Source organism: Pseudoliparis swirei, chromosome 18 (assembly GCF_029220125.1).
Source record: "Pseudoliparis swirei isolate HS2019 ecotype Mariana Trench chromosome 18, NWPU_hadal_v1, whole genome shotgun sequence".
In the NCBI taxonomy this organism is placed as follows: domain Eukaryota; kingdom Metazoa; phylum Chordata; class Actinopteri; order Perciformes; family Liparidae; genus Pseudoliparis; species Pseudoliparis swirei.
The window spans coordinates 13,720,679-13,739,406 of NC_079405.1; the positions used below are offsets into that span (position 1 = coordinate 13,720,679).

At 39.3% G+C, this 18,728-nt stretch overlaps 1 protein-coding gene across 1 annotated transcript in view; it reads left to right on the top strand.

Moving 5' to 3' along the window:
* Positions 1–18,728, top strand: part of ca16b (carbonic anhydrase XVI b) — a 113,641-nt gene that overhangs the window by 49,483 nt on the left and 45,430 nt on the right. Inside the window, exon 3 of the mRNA XM_056438494.1 lies at positions 18,235–18,414. Within this exon, the coding sequence (XP_056294469.1) occupies positions 18,235–18,414 (180 nt within the window). The remainder of the gene's footprint in view (positions 1–18,234; positions 18,415–18,728) is intronic.

Genomic DNA, 18,728 nt, shown 5'->3' on the forward strand with positions numbered 1-18,728 from the left:
CCACTTTCTCCAGCATGCTACATAAGTTAGTTGTGTAACAACCATTGTATTCAAGAAGAGAGGTGTGGAACTCGGAACGTGTCTAACTGGGCCTGGAGGGCATTGACTTATTCTGTCTGTGTGCGTGCCTGTTTTCACTAACATACAAAGGGTCAAGTCAGGTTTATGCATCTCATAGCTTTAGCAATGATGCATTGTTACAATGGATACTCATGATTTTGTCATAGTCTTGCTTTACCTTTCACACCTCCAAAACTGTATCACAGTAACTATGTGGGTAACGCAAGTTAATGAGAATACTTCATTGTTGGATTCCTGTGAAATGTATTGTGTGGGGATCAATCAGAGATCCATACAGGAGGAAAGGTTCTGAGACATTTGTAGGCATGTTGGCTCTTTGCCATATTGAAGGGGAAACTGTTAACGTCTTTGAATTGAAGGGGAAGCTCTGCCTCATGGGGACAGAGTGTATTTCTGTCCCTCTTATTCTTCACACAACGTCCCGGAGATTATTTTTACAGAATAGGGGATGTTGTACTTATGCAGCGGCCAACACCCAAGAACAGGAAGCCACAATTTCTATGAAAGTCCACGAGATGGAAGCAGATAGTGCCACGGGAAAACAATATTTGGGCTGGAGCTCATTCTGGTGGCCAATTAGACCTAAATGCCTGTATGATTGACCACTTCCTCTACCTGCTTTTATGTGTGTGAGCTGCTGTGTGGAACACAATGACCCCTGATGAAAGATTCAGCTCAGGCTCTGAGACGGCCGTGGCGCCATCCTTATCAGATGCCTTCTTCTCAGAACTCAGCAAGACCACCTGAAATCAATGGTTGAGCAGTTTGCCACACCAATATACGCAGTGAGCATATTTAGACTTTATTGTATCTATATATATCTATATATAGATATATATATATATATTTGTAAAAACTCATTATTATACCAATGCTATGTGGGAATGTTGTCAATTCCAGGATGCTTTATTTTCATTGGTTGCTGGATTGATTCTAACCCAGATACGGGTTGTTTTCTGATTGGCTATTGTGTAGCCAATTTCTTTTTGTTGATTGGCTGATAAGTGGCTCCACAGCAGAACTCCAGGGGAGCGCTTGATTCCTCCACGGTGAGGGCAGCGCGGCCAGCTCATGTTTGCGCGCTGCGGCACATTAAAACATTAAATAGCCGAGAGTTTTTTTCATCGTGAGAAATACGATGTGTGGCGGGAGTGCGTGACTTAAGACCGAAATGCGTGAGTCTCACGCTCAATGCGTGACACTTGAGAGCCCTGAATTCGGCCTCCTCGGCGCACTGGTTAGCAGCCTCTTGTCTTCTAAATGCGACTGGGAGTGGAGCTGCACTTTCATTGCACAGGTCGCGGCACATTTTATGTTTCAGACTGGCGTTGTGTTTGATCAGCGTGTCGTGTTTTAATTGTGTAGTGCCAGTCTTATCAGCACATTTCGTGTTCCCCGCATGTTGTGGGAATCGACAGCAGAATTTACAGTTCATTGAATTGGTCTCCCTGAAATACCTCAGCCAGGTGAACTCGTGCAGCCACTCATCGCGAAAGCTGAATTTCCTGCCTTTTTTCGCCACGACCGTTTCCTTACAATCTGAGTCGGACTCATTCTCGGGATTTGTCTTCTCTATATCATTAGGTTTAGGAAGAAAGTACGAACTGATAGTCCGCTTCGCCATTGTCCATTCATTGTTTACAGGAGACACCGCTATGTAAAATCTCTGGATTCGCGCGATAACCCCCAAGTCCCGCCTCTTTTCACACATTAGCCTATAACCGTGGTCATCCCCCCCCCTTCCCGCTGTCAATCATTCCCCCCACCCTCCCGCTCTCACACACAGGCCAGCCTTCTTCTTCTTCTGTGTTCGTCTCCTTTCTTCTTCTTCTGGAGTTAATGTCGGTTAGCAAACCAGTCATTCAGGCATTACCGCTAACTATAGTGGGCTGAAGTGTAGAACAAGTTTGTCAGCAACAAAAATATTTAATAACAAAAAAATAAAAAATCTGCTAATTTACTGGTCGCGCATGCGCGAGTTGATGAAAAATTTACTCGCACTGTGTCTAATTTTAGGCGCAAAATGCGACCATTTGGTCGCAGTCTGGAGCCCTGCCATTATATAACCGAAAATCTGAACTGTTTGCAACTATGCTCTGTTAGACAGTAACAACTCACTCAGCTGGAAGTGCTGAGGTTATATCTTTTAGGATGTTTTTAGGGTATCTATTGTGGATGAACTGTGTAGGCTTTTTAGCCGTTTGTGTAAATAATCTATCAATTTAAGATCAATGGACTATCACAATGGTCCCAGATGAACTGACCCACAACCACTTTCTTATGGGAAAGAGTGCTCTTGACTGGCCAAGTCACATTGTGACCAGACTGAAGACAGAAGATAAATAGGAAGAAGTGAAGCTTGTTGTAGTGTCTACGGGTTGTAGATTTCAGGCACTGATTGAAAGATTGGCGACCAAATGAAAGAAATCAGAGGATACCATGATGTCATCTAATGTTAGCCTTCCGCTCATTGATTCATTTCAAGTGAACTTGGTTGAGTTCAGAATCTATACCAAGTAAATGTAGCTTTTTTCTACTTTCTTTGGATTAATATCTCCATTTTAGAGCTTCTCAGTGGTGTCTTTTCAAATGGTGGGAATTATATACTTTGCCACCGCATTATCTCTTTTTTTAACCATAGTTGCTTCCATTTTCTAAACAATGTTCCTCAATGTTCTTTGTGCCGAAGGAACACGAAGGAAAGCGTAACATTGTTAATTTGCACATACCACCCACAACGGCAGTTGAAAAGTGGCAAAGTTTTCCTTTATTCCATATTTTGTTTGACAGACAGACAGACACAGTCTCCAGATTAGATTGGTTAACTTGTGTCACACACCCACACTGTCTTTTCATTGTTAACTCAAAAATTGCTCACTAAAAAAAAAATGTTGATGGGGGCTTGTAATTAGTGTCAGCTTGTCTACTATATCAGAGGATGATAATGTTACTCAACAAGAAAAGAGAATTAACAGGGTATTTCATTCAAACTGAATTAACTGTATTGCTGTTTTTTTGTTTGTTAATTACCATAGTAAACATGGTGGTGTTTGTCAAAGTAATAAGGGTCAAACCCTTTTTTAAATTTTTATCTCTGTCTCTCGAGAAAAGATTTAGTATTTCTCCATAAAAACGCACATAGCTTGGCTTCTGAGCCGCCTCCCACCATAAGTCCATGTTACGGCCTCATCACACTCTAGGTTGTGATTATTACTTCTCTGGAGATGAGACATTTAACCTCCACTTCTTTTTCTATAACATTTGGCTCCAGTCCTTCTAATTGGCCATTAGATTGGCGTGAAATGCTGGAGAGAAACCGATAGAAGTAGAGAAGATTTTTCTTGACAGTAGTTTGCTTTATCGCCTTTATTGAAATGACCACTCTGCTCTTCTGATCCTTTGTGCTTGAGTTGTGGGCGCATGAACCAATTTCTGATGAAATGCATATCCTCCAGACTAATAAAGCAGATTAATATCTATAGATCGGCCAAGTGAAGTAACGCTTTAGACCACCTCAGGAACTAGTCATAATTCAAAATTAAATGACCAAATCAGTTAACATAACGTGTGTCTTATCACATTGGTCATCTACTCAAACATCTAGACTAACTGACTGCGATATTAAGCTTAAAAAAAGTAATAACTAATGTAACAGGGGTCATCAGTAAGTGACCCGCAGCCTCAGCAAAAGGGTGTGCAACTTCAAAATGACTCGAGTGGAGTTTCTGTTTGATGGTTGAGACAGCAAAGGATTATTGATGATCCATTGAATTTGATGATTCATAGGTTCTTGTCTGCTTTTTATGTTGGCGTTAGTGTTACACTTTGGGGGAAAGTAGTTGCCTTATCTGAACCTCCTGTCAGCTATCTCCCAGAGCAGCCATACTTTTAATCACATGTCACAGTAAGTGTCTGCAGTAACTCCAAGGAAGCTGATACAGTACTGGTGTAATGCAATGATGAGAAGTTAAAATGACTGTATGGTATAGATATTCATCATATGTATTTATGTCTACAAGAGCAGGTTGAGGAGTTTGATGGATGAAATCGTTGAAAAAATAAACGTTAACTTTAAAAACAATACAATAAAATACTTTCATCCAAAATAATGGAGGTCGGTGCACTTTGTTTATTTATTCTCTGTGTGGGGCTTCTGTTGGGAAGCTCCTGAAATGAAGGAACAATTGGAAACTCAGGCCTTCCTTAGCCTTATTTACAGCTGATTCCATTTAAGTCATCAAATTCACCAGTTTACCTATTGTTGTGTCAGTATCTCAATAATAAACTAAATGAAGACAAATAAAATAGTTTAGGTGTGCTTGCTTCTTATTTGTTTATTTATTTTTATTTATTTATTTGCACAATAAAAGAAAAAAATTACAAATGTAACATTATTAAAAGACACAGAAATTAGTGCAGGTAAGAAAAGAAACCTAAAGGGCTTATACAACTAAACACTTAAAGTAATAAACACGTATAAAGTTAAACAAGGTAAATCAAACATAAGACACGATAAACAAGTACCTTGTCCTATGGTCCTGTGTATTCAATCCATCAACATGTATATCAATAATAACACATGTCATCAACAAATACAAAACACCATGTACATGATGGCTCGGTAGCAAATGGAGAGGCTTGATTCACCAGGCTGGACCTTAATCTATGTTTAAAGTTACTGAGTGAAGATGAGGAGTTAGCAATAAGAATGTGAGTATTCCAGAGTAAAGAACCTCTGTGTTTAATGGAGAACTGGCTATGAGTAGTATGGCCGAAGGGAGGATGGAGATGATCAGATGTGATTTGGTCTTAAGATATTCTTTGAAAGGTGTAGGGAGCATATTAGACAGGAAAGTGCAATTATAGATGAAATAACAGGTCTGGACTGTGTTAATGTCATAGATAGACAATACATTTAGTTAATTAAACAGAGGAGCAGATGGAGCCAAATAGTTGTAGGAGGCAGCTATTCTTACAAATTGTTATTGCGTAATTATTAATGTGTAAATTTGATGGATATGTATTTGTCCGGACAATAGTGCAGTAGATGAGATATGGATACATTAAACTTGAGTAAAGGGTTAAGATGCATGCCTAATGAACCAAACCCCTGATTCGTCTGATGATACCGAGTGATCTTAAAACTTTGTTGGTTACTGAATGTATATGTTCTTCCCATTACACTTTTTCATCAACTAGAATACCTAGAAATGTGGTGGATGCAACTTGATTAATTTCGATCCAACCAATACATATCTTGACAGTATTTTTTGTTTTTACTTGCAAACACAATAAAGTTGGATTTTTTTTCATTTAGTGATAACGTATTAGCAAGAAACCATTCGGATAGCATAGCTAGGCCAGAATTAGCTTCCTTAATGAATGTTTGGAAATTCTTGTGAGTTAATATCAAATTCGTATCATCGGCAAACGGAATCAGTGTAAAGGATGAGAATACAGAAGCCAGGTCATTGATGTAAATGAGGAATAATAGGGGTCCAAGTATAGATCCCTGAGGAACTCCACATGACATCTTAACTTTGGACGAAAAACAACCATTAGCATACACATATTGTTCCCGGTTATAAACATAACAACACAGCCATTTAACTGCAACATTTTTAAAACCATATTTGTGTAATTTATCAAGTAATATTGTATAATCAACAGTATCAACGGCTTTAGAAAGATCTAGGAATATGCCAATAGCAAATTCATTATTATTAATGGCTGTATAGATATTTTCAACAAGCTGAACAAGGGCCATATCGGTGGAGTGTTTTTTCCTAAAACCATACTGATGCTCATATATCACGTTCATTCACTATTTTAGAAAAACATGGTAACATAGATATTAGTCGATAATTATTAAACAATCTTGTATCTCCAGATTTATGCACAGGAATAACTTTGGCTATTTTTAAATCTAGCTATTCTGGCCTCTGTTCATGACAGAACTGACAAGCTCAAACAAATCACCTTGAATTTGTTGAAGTGTAACTGAAGACTCACTTATTCGTCACTTTTTGCCCCGTAGTGACCAAAGATGCCTTTTTGTATTCTTGCAATCTGCGCTGATGGAGTACCTGTTCCTTCACATCTCAGGATGTGAGACAATGCTGAGAAAAAGCTTTCAAAAGCATCCAAGAAGACTGCAACTATTTTCACATCCAATAATCCCTTGGTAAAAATGCTGAGCCTTCTGACAGCCACTTAGGGCATTATGGTGTTTTTTTCTACCTTCATGGTTTGCCGATAATTAAGTCGTCTTAAGCATATAAGCCAGTAAAGGCATCAAACAAGAAAATCCTTTTGAAAATACAGTTCTTTATGAATACAAAATCACACATAAAGGATATAGAGGGCTAATTGTTGGAATTGATGATTCCACTTCCATAACAACATTTGTATTCACCTGAACGTGTTCTCTGTTTTTTCACAGTAAGACTTGATGGGCATGTTTTACTTTGTCATTAAACATAGATATCAGTTGTTGAACATTAAAGTAAAGGCAGCAATAAAAGGCTCTGTCCTTGGTTTAACCGGTGTTCAGTCACGTATGACATTCTGGCGAAATAGTTTGTAGTTTTAGCAGCATGGCCTCATTTACTCCTGGATAACAACTGCCAATTTTGCCTGGATGATTTTCCTCACTTTAATTGTAGTCACATGCAGCCTCTTATTTGTGTCGATCTGAAAAAAATGAAACTCAGAATATCACATGGCACAGAAAATAAGTTAGCCTGGGCCCCATCAAAGGTGATAGTGAAGGCAAGAAATTATGAAACTATAAGCTTGTGATTGGATTTGCAAACTATATCCACCCCTGGTTGTTTGTTATACCGTGTGGTTGGGAGTCTGTATGATTGTTGTTTAACGCTCAAAAACGGCATCATTCAGACGACTGAGTTCGCTCTTTTCTTCTCGCAGTCCTTTCAGCTGTGAGCTGAGCTCTCTCCCTCACTCATCACATCGCAGCCATTAGGTCACAGAGCTGCCAGGAAGCATGTAAGGAGATCTGCAGGACACACAGACCGTGGAACGAAGTGGTGCTGGAGGATGGGACAAAGTCTGTTGGCTCGTGCAAAGGACCTCTGTTATTGGAGTTTACAGTAGACGAGGCTGACGTCTGCCTGTGTTAGTACCACGCCTCACAGTTCATTCTGAATGCACCCCGCATATCCAGTGAAGGCGCCATGCATTGTGAAAAATATTAAATTAGTCTACACTTCTGTGAATAGGTGTAAGAATATGTATCTGGAGTATCTTAGTAATGGAAAAGGGCATGTTTGAGGCACTGTGCTTATGAATTCCTTGCTTATCTGAGGAAAAAAAGGACAAAGGCCTGCCATCCCAGCAGCATGACTATAAGGAAAGCAATTTCCGTCTGTCTGTTAGGCCGTTGGTTCAACACTTTGGTCCAGACTGAAATATCTCAGTGTCAATCAGTCAAAGCTGAGATTTAAAAAAAGGATTATGTATTTAAATAAATATTTAGCAGCACCAAATTGTCCGTGTTTGCCAATCATACTGTTGAGAAGGTTCTCATCTTGACAAAAGGGATTTCAGACTAATTCAATGAAAACATTATGGATTTACCATAGTTAATATCGTTTTTATACCATCCGCAAGCAATTATGTCATCTTAGTCACCAAATGAATTGCTTTGGTTTTTGAAACAAAGGGAGGCCGTTAAAAAAGGGTCCAGAGGCAATAGAACATCTTTGATGGGAGGATAGATCACTGAGCGACGCGATGGCTGGTTAAAGATCGTGCTCCCGACATTCGGAGCTAAAAATTACCAACTACAACCAGAATATATACAACATTTATTTTAAAGTTTGGCTAAAGAGCGTTGGTCTTGAGAATGCCTCCAAAAAAGAGTAAAAAACCAATGCAGACTGAGTTAGTTGACGGTGACGGAGCTAGCCTAGCTTCCTCTGCTAGCAGCGGTGCTGGAAGACGACACTCCAACGCACCTCAAGACGACGAACGGGGAGAGCGGACATGAGCCTCATATTGAAAGAATTGAGAGAGTTCAGGAAAGATAACGGCCAGCAGCTGAAAGAGATTCATAAAGAAATAAACAAGACTAACACGAGAATTGCCGAGGCAGAAGGGCGGATTGAAGAGACGGAAACACGGCTACAGGTGGCGGAGGAGGTGGTGACGGAGCTGCTACAACTACAGGTGCATCTGGATGCTAAGCTAACGGACCTGGAAGGTCGATCAAGACGGGAAAATATCCGAATCCACGGCGTTAAAGAGGGAGCGGAGGATAATTCCCCGTCGATGGGAACCTTTGTGGAGGCTTTGCTGAGGGAGGGTTTGGACCTCCCGGCTACCTTTGAACTACGAGTTGAGAGAGCGCACCGCGCCCTGATGCCGATGCCGCCTGGGGAAGTCTCACCGAGGTCTATCGTCGTCAAAATGTCAAGTTCCAGGACGAAAGAAGAATTGCTGAGACTAGCCTGGCAAAAGCGAGGATTTCAACATCTCGAAAGGAAGGTTAACCTGGATCACGACTACGCGCCTGATGTTTTGAGAAAGCGAAAGGCGTATGTAGAAGCGAAAATGGTCCTGAGGGAGAGGAAGATAAGATTTCAAACCCCGTTTCCGGCCAGGTTCAGAGTCTTCTATGAGGAGGGAATTGTCGTATACGGATCGGCGGAGGAAGCGACTGAGGATATGGCAAAGAGGGGGCTCCCGGTGTCGGTCATTAAGCACCCAGATTCACTTTTGGAACAGATCCAGCGAATGACCTGGCGCACCAGCAAGAGACCGGGGACCCTGGACAGAGCCGCCAGGAACGTCAACTACAAGGAGAAGCTAGCGGCCTTTAGGCACAAGGACTCAGCGTGAATGAAAGTGAACTGAAAGCTGCTGTTTCCCGACAAATGGGTGAGTTCTTGTTTGCAGTGGAGGAAGCCGAAGAGCTGGTTTCTACAAGAGAGATTTAAGACTATAATCACGTTCTGCACAATAAAGAAACAATGTACAGGCTATAAAACTCAGAATATTCTGAAAGGGTCGGGGTATTAATCTTCAGCCATGCAGCCGACAGATGGATAACAACATGGAAGTAGGATATGAAGGCCCTCTCCCACTTTACAGGTGGGGAGGCTTTACTTTAGAGCCCTATCACCATCAGGGCTTAATCAGGGTCAATATGATGACCCCACAGTTGGAAGTCTTTTCTTTGTTTTTTGTTTTTTTTTGTTACAGTGTTTGCTGCAGTTCTTTGCAGTCTTTGGGGTGTTACCTATGATAAATCTTTCGTTACCTGTAATAACTTGGGTTGGTATTTATTACTAATATTGTCCTAATTAAACTCTGAATGCAAGTGGTTAAAATGGCAACATATAATGTGAATGGTCTTGTAAACCCCATCAAGAGAAGTAAGATATTAACTAAACTAAAAAGAGATAAAGTTGAGGTGGCTTTCTTGCAGGAAACGCATCTATCGGATACAGAGCATGCTAAATTAAGAAGACTAGGCTTTAAACATCAGTACTCATCATCATATGCGGCTGGCCACAGGAGGGGGTTGGTAATATTAATTTCCAATAATATTAGTTTTGAACCCACGTTTGAAAAAAAGGACACAGAGGGGAGATATATATTAGTAAGAGGAAATCTAGATGGTTCATTGGTTTCCCTTCTGAATGTTTATGCTCCGCCTAATTCAGATTGGACTTTTTTTAAACAGATATTTGATTTAATTATAGCAGAAACTCAGGGGGTCCTAATCTGTGGGGGTGATCTAAACATAAGATTGAATCCTATACTGGACTCTTCAAATGTGCATATTAGGCAGCCCAAGCTGATAAACAAGAAATTCAAATTGGCAATGGAGGATATTGGTTTGGTAGATGTCTGGAGAGAAATAAATCCCTCAAAGCGGGACTATACTTTTTTTTCTAATCCACATTTGGTTTATTCAAGGATTGATTATTTTCTAACCTTTGGTAAAGATTTGCACAGGGTGGGGGGCTGCGACATGGGGATCATGGACCTTTCAGATCATTGCCCTATTTATTTAAAATTTAATCTGGAGCAGGATCAAAGAAACACGTTATGGAGATTAAATACATATTTACTGAATAATATGAGGGACCAAATGAAGAAGGATATCACTGAGTACTTGGAACAAAATGATAATGGTGAAGTTTCCCCTCCAATACTGTGGGACGCATGTAAAGCTGTGCTTCGAGGGCAGATAATTGGATACAGTGCTCGCTTTAAAAGAGCCAAGCAAAAAGAGTTAGATGAGTTACAAGGAGAATTAAAACAATTGGAACAAAATCATAAAGATTCAAATGATCAGACAATAAGAGGATTGCTCCAAAAGAAAAGGAATGAAATAAATGAGATTTACACTAAAGATATACAAAAAAAGTTAATTTTCACCAAACAGAAATACTATGAAGGAGGAGGAAAAGCCAGTAAATTATTAGCCTATAGGCTGAAAAAACAACAAGCAGAGAATTCAATTAATAAAATTAGAAATCCTATTACTAATTCCATACAGTATAAACTAAAAGAAATACAAAATTGTTTTGAAGGATATTATCGAAAGCTATACTCCCAACCTCAAATTGATGGGGAGAAAATGGAGGCTTTCTTCAAGGGGGTACATCTGCCTAAACTGACTAGTGAGCAGGGAAGTCAGATGGTAGTTGAAATAACAGAGAAATAAATTAGCTTAGCTATAGCACATCTTAAATCAAATAAGGCCCCAGGCCCAGACGGGTTTCCCTCGGAATGGTACAAGGTGATGGAAGGGTCATTGGTATCTATGTTGCAGTCTACCTTTAACTGGGTACTTAAGGAGAACATTATCCCGCCCTCCTGGAAGGAGGCAGTTATATCCCTTATTCCAAAAGAGGGAAAGGATAAAACTGAATGCAGTAATTTTAGGCCAATTAGCGTGTTGAACCAGGATTACAAAATCTTTACCCATATACTAGCCAAACGAATAGAGGGATTATTACTACAAATTATTAGCCTTGATCAGACAGGATTTGTACAAGAAAGACAAACCCATGATAGTATCAGAAGGTCACTACATATAATTAACCATATAACTGAAAGTAATTTGGAAGCAGTATTAGTTGGGTTAGATGCAGAAAAAGCATTTGATTGTGTAAATTGGACCTTCCTGTTTAGAATTTTAGACACATTTGGATTTCACAGTAGCTTTATAAAACTATACAGGCTTTATACGATAGACCCAGGGCGAGAATCAAAATTAATGGAGCCGTTTCAAATTCCTTCCCATTGGAGCGGGGAACGAGACAGGGCTGTCCAATTAGCCCTCTCTTGTTTGCGATCTTTATCGAACCTCTGAGCCAGTGGATTATTCAAAATAACAGTATCAAGGAATAGTAATGAATGGGGTGGAGCAAAAGATCTCTTTATTTGCTGATGACATATTGGTGTATCTATCCAGTCCAGAACAATCTCTGGTCCAGTTATTTTCAACTTTAGAACAATATGGATCCTTCTCTGGATATAAATTGAATGTTTTGAAGACACAAATTCTGAGTTTTAAGTACTGCCCTCAGTAAATATGAAGAAAACTATACATTTGGGTGGGATGCTGAATCCATTAAGTACTTGGGAGTAAATATTCCAATAGATTTGACAAAACTTTTTACTTAATTATCTACCTTTGAACCAAAAAATTAGGGAAGACATAAGGAGATGGGACCTTGTTCCTTTTCTCAGTCTTATTTCACGCATTGAATCGGTTAAAATGGTTATTTTGCCGAGACTGCTGTATCTCTTCCAGTCCCTTCCACTGGAACTATCTGACCAACAATTTCAGGAATGGGATAAACTTATCTCAAGGTACATTTGGCAGGGACGAAAGCCAAGATTTAAATATCAGAGTCTACAATTGGCTAAAAACAAGGGTGGTGTCGCACTCCCATGTTTAAAGGATTACTATATTGCGGCTCAATTGAGACCATTAATATGCTGGTGCAATCCAAAGTACGTTGCTAGGTGGAAGGAGATGGAGAGTGCTATATCAGAGGAATTTCCAATTCAAGCTGCGATTGGGGATAAGGTCTTGATGAATAAACTAATCAAACTGAAAAACCCATGGATCTGTCTGTCGCTTAAGGTGTGGAATAGACTGGTAACTCAAAAACACTTGAGGGAGGCTGTAAAGGTTTTAAGATGGTGTGTGTATGATCCAGAATTTCTACCTGGAAGATGGGATGCAAGATTCAAGTGTTGGTCTTCAAAAGGCCTGACAGCCTACTGCACATTTCTTCACAAGGGGTCCATGAACAGCTTTCAGAATCTGAAGGGGCAGTTTGATCTGAAAAGTGATGATTTCTACAGGTTCCTTCAAGTTCGACATTACATTGATAAAATACAGAGGGAGAGCATACAAGTGCACTGGGATAACACTTTGTTAAAAGTTGTAAAGATGCCTATCTTGAGGGCTCCAACAAGAAAGCTGTTTCAAAAATCTATAGGAGTTTACAAGAAACAAAAGGTAACTCGCTGTATGTAAAACAAAAATGGGAAAGGGAAGGAAATTTAGTTCTGGAGGAAGAAGACTGGGAGAATTTATGTGAGATGCAATGGAAAACGTCAAGTTCAACCTCATGGCGAGAGTTTTGTTGGAAAAACCTCATAAGGTTTTTCATTACTCCAGCTCAGAAGAGACATTACACTAATTCCTCTGCATGCTGGCGACAGTGTGGATGCATTATGGCAAACCATTTCCATATATTCTGGTCTTGCACATCTTTGAATCCTTTCTGGCAGCAGGTTCATGGAGTGTTAGAAAAGTTTTTCGGTGGATATTTCATTTAAATTGAAACGTTATATTTGGGTGTTTTACCACTAGAAATGTTTTCCTCTAAAGACAGATATCTGTTTAGAATCCTGAGTGCTGCTTGCAAGAAGGCAATCACCAGAATGTGGTTAAAACCAGGAAAACCTACTTTGGATGAGTGGATTGATATTGTGTATGACATTTTTAAGATGGAGAGGATAACCTTTGCTTTGAGACTGCAACAGGGAATCTTTTGTCTAGATGGGAAAATGAATAATCTATGTTACACCAATAAGACCATCATTTGTTTAGAAGGGACTCTTTATTTATATATATATATATGATATATAATATATATATATATATATTTTTTTATATTTTAATACCCCCCTTGTTTGAATAAGTTTCAGGTTCACCCCATAATTTTGTGTGTTTTTTTTTCTCATTTTTTTTATTTTGTGTGTGTTTTTATGCTATAGCATGTTTACTTGAAGGTCAGTGAGGCCTGCCTCTGTATTACCCAAAAATATTTAAATGTGATCTGACGGTTAACTACAGAAGGCGTACAGAGTACACTGTATTGTCTATGATTGCAAACATGTGAAAAGCTGAATAAAAAGAGAATAAAAAAAAAAAAAAAGGGTCCAGAGTAGCTACCATTTAAATTAGATGTAAAACCAAAATTGAGCACACCAGTAATGCCACGAATAATCTCTCAAGAGTGCGAACAAATACATATGAAATGTCAAGGTTGAAGCAGGAAGTTGGGCTGCAACAGTATTTTAGAACATGAAGTTTTGGGTTATCATTTCATCTGCCTTTAGTTGTCGGCTCTTCAAAATAAATAGAACTGAGGTAACTGTATTTTCAAACTGCGTGATCATATAACCTAGCGCACTTGTTGCCCCAATGGACCTATTTTTTTGTGTTGTTCCAAGTAGTCTAGTGATTTTAAAGATGTCAGTAACCATTGGACAGTAAGTGTTACTGACTGACATGAAAAACAGTGGACTGACGTGACTATTCTGTCCTGCCTCACATTGCACAAGCCCTGAGCTCATCAGATGTCTAACCTGGACACTCGACACCGCTGCTACAAAGCCTGTGTCTCAACCAGCTGGAATGTTGCTCCGATGTTCCAGAGAAAGGCGATTCTGCAGCATGCACGAGGCTTTACACTCATTTAACACTGCTCCAGCTGAAGAACTATTGTGACTTCTCTGCCTGCTGCCCATACTGTGTCTTATAGCTGCTGGCCATGTTATGTTGTCAGTGCCACTCACACATATGGACTGATCAGCGGAGGTTTTCGCAAGCGCTCATGTGCCAATTCTGGAAGGTCTGCCGGGCTGCGTACATTACGGATGCTTTCTCTCAGAGGGACAAAACGAAAATGACAAGGCAATTGGCATTCTGTCAGCATTGCCATTGTAGCACAGGCACTGCTGTTTATCCCAAGGTTAATGGGATGAAGCCTGGAACTGAAAATGCCAGATTGAGAGAAACATGTCCTCGGTTGACTTACAACAAGAGTGGCATCACGTCACACAGAGAAGTGAGCTCAGAACAGTATGGGCTGTATATACACCAGTTTGCTTACTTCCAGCATAGATCTTAAATTACTTAAAGGAAAGTATGATTGAATCAGTCAAATATTGATGGAGAAGTGTTGTCATTGAAACGGTGCTGCAAGGGATCTAAACACCTTAAAACGGTGCAGAATGTGAGTGAAACTGGTAAAAGCAGTCTTTGAGAACGGTGACTTTTGTTAAGATGGGGGTAAATACCAGGCGTATGCATATTTTAGCTTCAAACCTGCTCGAATCCATCTTGGTTATATATTGTTGTATGCTTTGTACTCTTTAACCGGCTGTGTGCTTGTTGTGCTGTTGCTACGTTTGCTGAGGTATACGCTAATTTATTTTCAATAAAAAACAAAGACCCCACATAACGGCAACACTATATGATGCTAGTATCCACCATGGGAGCACAAGAATAATCCCAACCTCGCTTTCACAGATTTGCTGCGAGGCTGTTGTATTGTGTTGATCAGTTCCATCTGCGTTGATGGTTCAGATAAATTCTGCTAAATGTTGTCATATTCCTGGAAGGTGAGCTGTAAAATCAGTGTAAGGGGCTCATCTTTGTCCATCATAAGTACATAAAACGATCAGCATACCGCATGAATTACCTCATAGCCTCTATAAAGATTTTCATTAGAATAAGTGTGTCATGCGGACCCGGTTATCTTAGAGCCATACGCTGAATGTAGTTGCAAATGTGTTGTGTAATATTATACATAAATCAATCTACAATATGTTTAAACATGTACTTTTTTTTTTATTTGTTCACCTCGGCCATATAGAGTGGATGGGCTGTGGTGGGAAAAGCTTAACCACTAGGATTATAGCCATTCTGATGGATGGCAATGAGACAGATTAATTGACTGCTGTGCAACCCTCACTTATCTGATTTTAACGCTGCTCCTCCCTTTTTGTTCTTGAAAAGGCAGAATTATCTCTGGCAGTAAATGGGGTGTAATGTGTTTTTTAATGGAAAATTAGCAAAAAATTAACATTTTCGCTAGTTACACTTTGCATAAAAGTGGTCTGTGAAACATTTTAGTCGGTTCAGTGCACTTTACCTATTACACCATGTGTTTCTGATGTACACAGATATTGACATGTTAATGAGATTTATTAAAATTTTAGCTTTATCTTTGTATACCACCAGTAAATCCCAGACTCTTTTTATTTTGTATAACTCCCTTTCATATTCTGAGTCAACATAACATTTTTCTCAACACATCTGACAAATATAATTTGTTGTTATTGTGAGGTATGTCAGTCACATTGTATGCGCTATATATCTCAGTAGCATCATTACAATGTTTTTTGTAACTTGTCACGATTCACTTAACCCGAAAAGTTCTCCGTTTCACAGAGAACTTTGTTGGTTAAGGGAATGATAAATATACAAAAAACCTGAAGGAATGGTTCTTCACACAGTGCTGCCAAAGAGAATGTATATTTTCTGAGAACACAAATGGGATGGAAGTCATAGCCAATTGCATAACTGCCTCAGGCATGTCCTCCATAAATATACAACCAACCCGACATTCTCTGAGCTCCATTTTTTGTCCTACAAAAATTCTGAAATGTACATGGGAAAACTAGTACAAATGTGTTGGTTTACAAGTGAACTTATATAGCTTGTCTCACAAATATCATCATTGATCAATACATATTAAAGTCCGACAGATACTGGGTTTTTTATTCCAATACGGATATTTAGGAGTTTACAAAATGTAATACACAGATCGAAAGTGTAATTTTTTAAACATGAACTCTTAACATAAACAACAAGCTTCCTATGTTTAGTTGAAACGTATCCCTGTCAGTGTGGACAATCTATGTAATGACGACAGGGTTTATACGTTCATCAAACTTTCACATTTCTTTCGTGCAATGTCTTGTTACTCATCAGCAAACACAGATACCAACATACCTCCAATAAGCTGATACCCCCCAATATATGGGCCTTGATTTACTGGTCTATCTATGGATCCAGATTTAGCCAGGACATTTATTTCACTGCAAGTCCAATGAATTAGTGCCAGGATAAAATAATATGTATCCATACTCAGCTTAGATATGAAATAGAAAATTAGATTAAAAACAGCAACAGATTTGACTGTTTTGACTTAAAACTAAAAGAGATAGTACTGTGGACTGTTTCACATTTAACAGAAATTGCAGCATGGGAGTCCCACTGTAGTCGGGCTATCGACTCCTAATATCTGTAATATCTGCCTCTTTTTAGTCGGCTCGATATCCAACTTATTTCTTCAGCTCTCCCATATTGATTGTGTTGTCGATTCTCAGTGAGACTGGTCTTGTTACCGAGGCTTTTCAATTATAGGGAGTAATGTGCTTTAGTGACGATATAAAAAAAAACATTGCCTCACAAAGCATTAACCTTTAATCAATAAATTGTTTATTGGAGCTAATTGAGTTTAATTTAGTTTCTGACAGCTTCCATGTTGATGGTAGGGTTATGACTAACCTGCCAGAAAGCACAACTCAAATGGAATAGAAGATGCGAGATTTATATCTCGTATCTTCTGTGTTTTTATGATTGGCAAGCAGCTTTCTCTTGCCTAACAATAATACTATTGCATATTTGTAAATCTAAAGCCCGGACTGACACATTTAATCCTGCTGGCTGATGCAGTCATTTGTTAACCCATTCCAACATTCAATTGCAATCCAGACACTAGCCAATAATCTTGTGGGTGATGTTTCAATGACAATGTATCATCATCTGACTGTCACTGGACACATCTGAGACATTTCCAAGCCCGTAACAGTATTTAGTGCAGTGTTTTCCTAACATAGTGACGTAATTATTGGAGAGATGAATGACATGATTCCTTTATGTCCATGTGTCTGCACTCCTCATGATGCATTTTTATGCTCACTGGCTACTGGTAAAATATTGGATATTTCAAAATAATCCTGATTGTCACTGTCTTTTCGAGGGTCTTGAGCACAGTGCAAGGTGTTTATACATTTCAAGCCTTAAAGCCATCCTTTATCAAGCGTGTTTTTAGTAAAGAGGGGTTCTCATGTCTTTTCAATGAGCCAGGAGCAAAGTTGCCCTTTATCTGTAGGGAATGCGATCATGAATAGTGTGTTAACCCAGAAAAGTTCAAATCCATGCATGCTTCCTTGTTCCCCTGATCCCTCAGCTTTTGTTGTTGCATTGGCCCATTGTACCCGAGAAGAGATCAAGGGGACCCCTGTCGGTTGAGGATTATTCCTTTGTAGAAGCGCCACTCTAGGGAGTCGGAGATTAAAAGAGCAGACAGTTGTTGGGGATTCTACAGGAAGTTCGTTTGCAGCACACACTGCACATCCATTGTTAAATTCGAGTGTTTTTTATTAAATAGCCTATTTGGTGTAATGTTTTTTTTTCTCCAGAGGCACAGACCCACATTAACTTTGTACCCATACTAGGCTCAGTTTAGTGTGTGTATCACTGTAGAATCTGCCTCATTTGGATATGTATATCATATATGGACAATTAACACAGGAATTGCCTGTAGCCGGATTATGAATTTTCATTGTGTTTACATATTTCCCCAGCTGTTGGAGAGGTTTAGAGGGCACTGCAGCTGAATGAATATTCTCTCAATTTCCGTTACGGGCATATTGAAACCTGGCCGCTGCTGTCGTAGGGTTCTTGTCAGGGATTCTAATTGTGTCTGTGTGTTATCGCGAGTATCTTTACAGAAAAGGGAATTCCGTGGACTCGTCTACATTTTTGTTAAACTCTTGATTCTTCTATTTTTGCAGGAAACCATGGACCTCAAAGCTGGGCTGCCTCATACCCAGAATGTTCTGCGACGAACCAATCACCTGTGGACATTGCAGAGGAACACGCTTTGGTTTCGGAGGAGTACCAGGAGCTGGTGCTGGACAAGTTCAACGCTGAGACCTCCAACCAGACCACCATGACAAACACAGGAAAGACAGGTCTGCATCACAGATTGAGTTATGAAGTAGTTAGACAATAATATAATAATACCAACATTTTGATTTCTTTGTACAGTTACAGTTTGTTACAGTTAGTTTTTTAAATAACAGTTAGGCAATGTGACTGCAATATTCAGTGGGATACAATATTGTTGTTGATAAACTTATGATGGCTGTCCCTATTTCTACAGTTTACTTCTGATTGTATTAGGTCCTTTGCAAGCAGTGTTGCATGATCATTTAGCAGGAAAGCCTTCTGGCAATATTGGATTTAAAGGATTTTTGCATCAGTTTTGAATTTTTTGGATTAGTCA